Source organism: Lepisma saccharinum, chromosome 23 (assembly GCF_977018435.1).
Source record: "Lepisma saccharinum chromosome 23, izLepSacc3.1, whole genome shotgun sequence".
Classification (NCBI taxonomy): Eukaryota; Metazoa; Arthropoda; class Insecta; order Zygentoma; family Lepismatidae; genus Lepisma; species Lepisma saccharinum.
Genome location: NC_139251.1, coordinates 30,238,947 through 30,246,757, shown reverse-complemented (window position 1 = coordinate 30,246,757; position 7,811 = coordinate 30,238,947). Strand labels below are relative to the sequence as shown.

The following is a 7,811-nucleotide window of genomic DNA, read 5'->3' as shown; positions in this document are numbered from 1 at the left end:
ATGGAGATTTACTCCTCTCCCTTGTAACTTCATCTTCAATTGAAAAAGTAAGAATAACAGTTCAACTTATTTTCAACTATTTCCCACAAAAATCACGCTATATTTGAAATAATACATTTTTTATTCAATTAACACCCTTTTAATTACGCAATTTACAATTAGTAATGGTTAGTGCAAACTAATTAGTATAACATGGAATCTCAGGTATGTACAATGAAAGACTACCATACTTCGCAATCTACTTTCTATTACACCGACCATATGTTAACCAACCACATTCATTCAGCATTGAAAGCACGTGCATCGTTAGCGGGACAGAGGGGAGGACGCGTCCAGTCCAGAAAAAAAATATTTTGTATGTAAGATATTTGGGAATTATACAGAATGACCTCGCCCCGCCCACAATAACTCAGTTGGGATGCTTATGATTGACGTATCAGTCAATGTGACATTCCATATGTTCCTTCTTCCCTCGTGTTTCGTATTTTCCCTCCTAGCATCATTTTGCCATGGTTCAGAGAGATTGATTTTTGACCATTTAATGCAAGGGTTCTCAAATTTCTTTGCTTCACGGCGCCCTTAGCGTTTCAAGATTTTTCCGCGGCGTCCAGAATGTAGCCCTCTCTAACACTTGCATCAGTCAGTTACTTGTAAGATTGCATGCCTTAAGTTAAAAATTAAACACGTATTTCAAATTCAGAAACATTTCATATGTAAAATAGTACTAAATAAGCACATATTTGAAACATTCATAGCATTGACTAACAATTCAGTGAAAATATTGGAACATTTCGCAGCGCCCCTGCGCCCCTTAGGATGCCGCGGCACACTCTTATTATTAACATATTTACCCATCGTTGCCTTCTAATCGAGGGGTCCTCGGTTCGATACCCGTGGAGGAACTTAGTTATTCGAATCCCACTTAAAACTGTAGGTCCAGTCCCGATTAGTCTTACTGTGCATAAATTGGACTTAAAACACCAAAAAAATCAATCAAACATATTTACCATCCTTGATCTCATGCATTGCACGAAACTAATCGTTCCAGAGGCAGTCTTTTTGTATAGCTATGTGCAAATGGTAACAAACGCCCAGAATGTGTCCTTTGCCCATCCATGCTTCGAGTGAATTGTTCAATTACAAGAACTGTCCGATGAAAAAAGAATAACAATTCTCTTTTAGATATATTAAAATATTTTTTAAATGTATCTATTACAAACAAGACTACTTACTGATTTGTCCGAATAAGTGGCTAAAGAACACACTCTAAATATGCACTTTCAATTATACATTTGCACATGAACTCCCTCCTGAAGGATAACCGGCCGAAGCCTATAATTGAGCTCTAGATATTACACGAAAAAAATGAAATTCTCACTGTGGGTCGAGTAATTGAACGCCACACACCGACGCACAATGCACTTAATAATGATATCAAGAGAAACTAAATTCTACATTATACTGGCACTTACCTTTATAGAGGATACAGTTCCTTTAGTAATTCCTGTTGCAACCACTGTGGTGAATTTTACTTGTAAAGGAAGTCCATCCGTCTTTCTTTTCTTCTGGAGAACTTCTCAATTACTTGGTGGTTAAAGTCTTTAATGCCCCTCACCAGCCTTTTCTCGATGGATAACATAGCTAAAGCCGACAGCCTATCCTGAGACATGGTGTTTCGTAGAAACGTTTTAACCCGTTTCAAAGTTGAGAAGCATCTCTCTGCCTCTGCAGTTGTCACCGGAGTCACTACGACTATTCTCAGAAGCTTCACAACTTCAGGAAACGATTCTTTCAATCCATTTTTTATGAATAGATGAAGAAGAGGTACCGCGCCTTGAGCACATCTGAATTCTTCCCTAGTGTACAGAACAAACAACTCGGTTGATAAACGTTTCTCTTCAAGTGTTGGGTACGTTTTAACTGCAGCGTTTAGGAGATCAGCAGGGAATGTTCTCTGGTATGTAGGAAACATTTCCGGATTGAGAAGTTGGGCTGCAACAAGGTGATTTTTGAAAGAAAGTCTTTCTTCAGTCTGTACAATAATGACATCACATACTTCTCTCGCTGCGTTATGTGTGTCAGGCTTCTTTCTCTTAACCAGATGTTCAGAATTTGTAGGCCCGATACTACACTGAATAGAATCAATCTGCTCCCTTACTTTTTGTATTTCCAGCTTAAAATTTTTCACCCGATTCTCAACCTGAATTGGATCCGTATTTGTTTCCTGAAGTTGACGGAACAGAATTTCCACATGCGGCATTATGTAATGGAATGCAGTCAGCCAAAACACAAAGATTGGATCGTGCAGTATGCGCAACAAACCATCACACTCCCGAAGTGTAACTCCATCGACAGATGACATGTTACTTATTGTCTCCAAGCAATCGATTAACTCGTTTTTATGTTCGTTAATAACAGAAACGGTTCTGCTATTGTATGTCCACCGTGTTGGAACTCCTCTAGGCAGACGCTTCTGTACTTCTGCTTCAAGTACCTTTGTTCTCTTTGCTGACCGAGAAAAAAAAAAGCAGGGAAAGCAGACAAATTTGCAAAAAATAACTTGGCTTGTGTAATATCTGTCACAGCACGCTCCATCAGTAAATTTAGTTGGTGAGCATAGCAATGGACAAAGTAAGCTGTTGGATATTGTGCTCTGATCTTGGCTTGAACACCATTCACACGTCCGCTCATGACCGACCCCCCATGGAAACTCGTACCAATCAACTTTTGTGGTGAATTTTCCAGGTGTTTCTTTAGCTCAGATAGGAGTGTAGACGAAATGGATGTTGCATCATTGCTCTGAGGGTTTAAAAAACCCCAAAATCTTTCAATGGGATTTCCTTCCATTTCATAACGGTAAATTAACACAAGCTGGGTGTGAGTTGTTACATCAGTTGTTTCATCTGCCTGGATTGCTACAAATTCAGAGTCTTTAATTTCTTCGGAAATCTGGTCCCTGCACACTTCTAGCATGCAATCCAACAGCTCATTTTGAATCGTTGCAGATGTTCCTTTGAATGTGGTTGCTGTTTCCAGATGCTCTTGCATTGCACTGTCAAGGCTCTTCACAAAGTCCACTAATCCACGGAACACTCCTGGATTATCCGAAGCTTCTGACTCGTCGTGACCACGCAAAGCGAGTTCGAAAGCACCACAAAATTTTATGCAATCAATCAGGCGAGAAAGTATATGTCGATTTTTGTCGACTTTTTCGTTGTGACGGAGAATTCCTAAAGTATAACTTCTGTCAAGTTGTCTCATAATGTTGTCTTTCCCTACCATCGATAAATTCAGAACGTTGCTTAAATGTTTTTTTGACAATTCATGTTTTGTAATGTACTGGCTTAAGTGACTAAGGTCTTTCACCCCTGTTTTTGTCCATAAATTATCGCCTCCAAACAATAAACAAGGAAAACAAAAGAGCGCGTTCATAACGTTGCATCCACATAACCAATTGTACTTCGTGTACCAGTCATTTTTTAATGTTCTTTTAAACACGCGTTTGGGAGTACTTACCTCTTGTACAATGTAGAGGTCCGGCTGGTGAGGGCCCATCCTTTTTACTTCAGTTCTTTCTGCTTCGCTCATTCGCGAAAATGGAATTTCTTTCAAACTCCTAACAGTATTCATAGTGTACAAAACACAACACTACACTACACACACACACACACACGGCACAACACACACACACACACGCACGGACGTCTGAAAGTCAATGCACGTAAGTTCACGCAACCGCTTGCCAATAGATATCGCGCTCTCCAACAGTCGACACCACCATAGAAAAGTTTTGCCGGTTGCCGCCAAAGAGCACAGGCTTTTTTATTGCCCCGCAAAAGGAAGGGAACTTGACCTTTCCAAAAATAACGTGTCCCTTGCAGGTCTCCCACAGCAACAGTGTTGCCAACAACTGAAACGCAGAAGTTGCTAAATCTTCAACATGCGCTAAAAGTTGCTGAATCAAATTTACTGGTGAAAAATGCAAAATATATTTTTAAAAAGTGCTGTAAAGAACAACTTACATCAGGTTTATTCCAACTTATAAATTAAATTTCAATGTTTGTGCGTTTATATGTACATTAAAAAAATACTTAATTTCAAATGAGAATTTTATGCATATTTAATTTTAACTTTCTAACTTCAAAGAAGAAAATATTATGTGTAGCAAAAATGCATCTCTAGTATTCTGAAAGTTATATTTTGTTCTTCACAATAAGCATATTCCAATAACGTAGAGAATAGTAAAAATAATTTACTAACATCAATTAAATTTTTACGGTAACAGCTATTTAGGCCTAGGACTCCCTACTATTCTGAGTATAGTTACCAGAAAATGCACGTTCAATTGATGTAAATGTAGTCGGCACTTTCCTTTGCAATTTAATTCGGTGAGAGTTCTTTTTTTATTTTTCATTAAAAACGTCGATTACTAAAAAAAAGTTGCACAGTCTGAATGGCCCTTAGCCGCACATGCGCAAATCATATAAACCTTGAAAGATATGTAACTCCTGCAGACTAGTTTCTAAAGAAAAGTCGCTCGTCACTATTCCGTGAACTTTAGATCCCACTGGAATTTAAAATCCGCCAGGTTTAGCGACTTCTCACTAAAGTTTGCAACTATGTAGTGAGACCGTCTCGAGTCCCCTAGGCATGCCTTGTATATGCTGCACTCTGGTGACGAAGGCAAGAAATATTGCCGTTTGAATCAGGGCTCCCAGCACCATATGTTCGCAGAGCCCAGTGAACACTTTCGCGGTATAGTGGCCAACAGCCCGTTAGCTGCCAGTTCACAACACACAACACAGCAATTGTGTTAATCGCAACCGTGCAACACAGAGGAGTCAGTGTTACCAACTATGTAAAAAAGTTATCAGACGTGAAAGACGTCAACTCCGAGTAAATTGTGTGTATATATTCGAACATCAAAAAAGTATTTTTTTCAATTAAGTATATGTGTGTGTGTGCATTTAATATGTACGTAATTTAAAACATATACATGAGTGTTCACGTGCTCATGCGAACATTATCACGCGACGCGCCTGATAGAACTTCATCTTAAACTTCATCATCAGACTTCACGTTAGACAGATAATTAGCCTACCCTTACCATGTATGATTCAGGTTCGAAGGTTTTCAAATCCAAGTGTTAACTGTTTGCCATTTCTAGTTCTTTATTAGTGTATCTTGCTACTTTAGTACCTCTTGCTCCTTACCACCAAGCTCGCTATGAGCAGCAGTTTGCTCTACCGTGTAGGATGAATGATTGAGTGAGCTACATTCCCATTAAGATCCCTCATACCTAAGGGTATGATAGGATATGACATGTAATCAGTTTTTGCAAATAGACTTTCTCCACCAATTTACGGGAGTGGGTTGAGAGGGTGTATCCAGAATATTTCATCGGGGAATGTAGGGATGTTATATAGTAGGGGTGGGGTATACGAGTAAATTTTCTAGCACAATGACAATTGTGACTTTAGGAGACATTTGGGGGTTGTCTGGAAAAAAATAGTTCAGTTGGTGTTTTAAGTCCACTTTATGCACAGTAAGGCTAATTGAGACTGGATCTACAGTTTAAATTGTTAATCAGAACTGGTCCTACAGTTCTTGAAAGAGAAACATAACCAACGATGTGTGTAATCTAGAAATCGGACCTGAGACCCATTCATTGAAACGGAACAGCTTTGTTCAAGTTTGGGGTGGGTCGACCAGCACACGCCTTATCATTAATTTCCTATCAATGACGGGAAAGTTTGTTTGCATTAATTATATCCATTTCTAATGGGTCATTTCAGACCTACGCAGACAGCAACTCCTACACTGCATCAAATGATTTAACCTAAGCAAAGTCCATCCCCCGCTTCACTCAAAGAATTCCAACAACTACCAAAGCACATAAAAAAAATATCAAACTTGATACAATGAAAGGGTTAGTCGTATCTTCTTTCTTGTCTAAGATTGCAATCTTTACTTTTGTTTACCTGAAGTGTTTCCACCTTTAAGAGTAAATGCCTGAATGCATGCACGAGTTATTTTGCTACTGTATCGCTCTTAATTCATTGTCTCTAATTCAAGCTTTCATTCATTGCTATCCATGCATCTCTGTCACAATAATCTTGCACTTATTGTGAGAAAGTTGGCACAACAGTGATAAAAAAAAAAAAAGATTGGATATGTAATGTATTCGCTTCAAACTTGAAGCCCACAGGGCAACACTGCAAGGAGCAAAGCAGCAAGGGCAGTGAGTTCTGCTGCAGCTTCTGTGAGAGCACGAACAGTTCCGATCCGCTTAATGGAGATGACAGTTCAGCAGTATCAATTTGCATGTATTTTGCCGCCATATACCCACCTCACGCTTCTGCCTGTAGTACCAAATATTCAGGAGTGATCTTCTTGAGGTTTGAATGAGAAACTGCATCAGTGTGGCTGACTCGCAGTTTCTCTTTCACAGCAAAAGAATTTGTCGCGTTGCGGCCACAAATACTTTACTCAGTCATTATGCAGAAATTTTTGCAAAAAAATAGAGACATTGTTTATTGTTCATTCTGGAAGTGAATGCTGTACATTATTGTGGGTTCACTGCTTGTGTGCACTATAGGGCCACACCTGGGTGCCAGACTCCCTTCAGATGTAGAAATTCAAATATATTTCCCAAGATGGTGGAATCATCACCAAACAGGGAGGTCAAATCATTGGGGAGTATTAGTCCACGCTATAGATGTATAAAATAATCACATTCCAGCAGGATGAGTTTCACAATTAAATTGACACTGCAAGATGAACATAATGGTCGTCGATCCACACTATGTAATATGTGAGAATGGCTGAAATGGCAGCATGTATTAGAGCAACTTGCTGGAATGGATTTTGGGAAGACTTCCACAACTCCATGATTGGTTTGACGGCAGTTTATTTCCAGTCTCTAATGCCTGGAGATTTTCCATTGTTGTGAAAGCAAATCCCAGGATATACTCCAAACATCTTCATGAAGAACAGTCACGAATTGCACAGATACCAACACGACCTGGTACCCATGCAAAAACAATATCAAATTGGTTTAGGTATAGGCGTTGGTACTTCAGTAGAATAGTACAGACCAGAGTACATCATCTCTTTCATAAATCAAATCTTTGCATGTCAGTCATACTAAACCAACTCTCTAGCCTTCTTAAACCCGAAGGTTCATGGCTGCAGCAACACAGGCCTTCCATCTTTCCCTATCTTGAGCAAGATCTATATACTCTTTTCCATCCCTACCGATTTCCCTTAGGTCCATCTCAACGTTGTCCCTCCATCTTAATCTTGGCCTTCCCACAGGTCTCTTACCATCAGGTTTCCCAACAAGAATCCTGTAGACTCCTCTTTCCTCTCCCATTCGTGCCACATGGCCTGCCCACCTAAGTCTTCTTGATTTAATTATTCTAATAATATCTGGACATGAATACAAATTATGTAACCTTCTCCACTCGCCTGTTTCCTCATCCCTTTTAGGTCCAAAGATTTTCCGAAGGATCTTATTTTCAAATACTCTCAATTTATGTAAAGGTAAAGGGTTCCCCTGTGCATAGCACCACGCCATGAAGGCGTATAGGGGGTGTGGGGGTAACGCCCCACACTTTCTTGATCCGGTCGTGAGTGGGGGTGATGTGATCAGCATCACGCCCCTGACTGCCTTTACCCCCCAGGGTTTCCCCCAGGTACCCATGTTATTCGACGCTGGGTGGGCGCCGGGGCCGCTTCCACCGTTAGAAAAGTTCCCGGATTTGAACCGGCCGGGGATCGAACCCGGGACCTTTAGCATGGTAGTCAGA

The 7,811-nt window shown here is 40.0% G+C and overlaps 2 protein-coding genes across 2 annotated transcripts; both read right to left on the bottom strand.

The window, feature by feature from the left end:
• Window positions 1-1,528: 1,528 nt before the first annotated feature.
• On the bottom strand, window positions 1,529-2,362 carry LOC146005456 (uncharacterized). Its single transcript, XM_083144699.1, has one exon. The coding sequence runs from the start codon at window positions 2,360-2,362 to the stop codon at window positions 1,529-1,531; it is 834 nt and encodes a 277-aa protein (XP_083000825.1).
• A 26-nt stretch (window positions 2,363-2,388) lies between these two features.
• LOC146005455 (zinc finger MYM-type protein 1-like) lies at window positions 2,389-3,282 on the bottom strand. The gene has a single exon (XM_083144698.1). It carries the CDS (start codon window positions 3,280-3,282, stop codon window positions 2,389-2,391), a length of 894 nt encoding a protein of 297 aa, XP_083000824.1.
• Between the last annotated feature and the right edge of the window lie 4,529 nt (window positions 3,283-7,811).

What these genes read in the sequence shown, in the direction of transcription:
- LOC146005456 (XM_083144699.1), bottom strand. Translation starts at nt 2,362, where the DNA reads ATGTCATCTGTCGATGGAGTTACACTTCGGGAGTGTGATGGTTTGTTG.
- LOC146005455 (XM_083144698.1), bottom strand. Translation starts at nt 3,282, where the DNA reads ATGGTAGGGAAAGACAACATTATGAGACAACTTGACAGAAGTTATACT.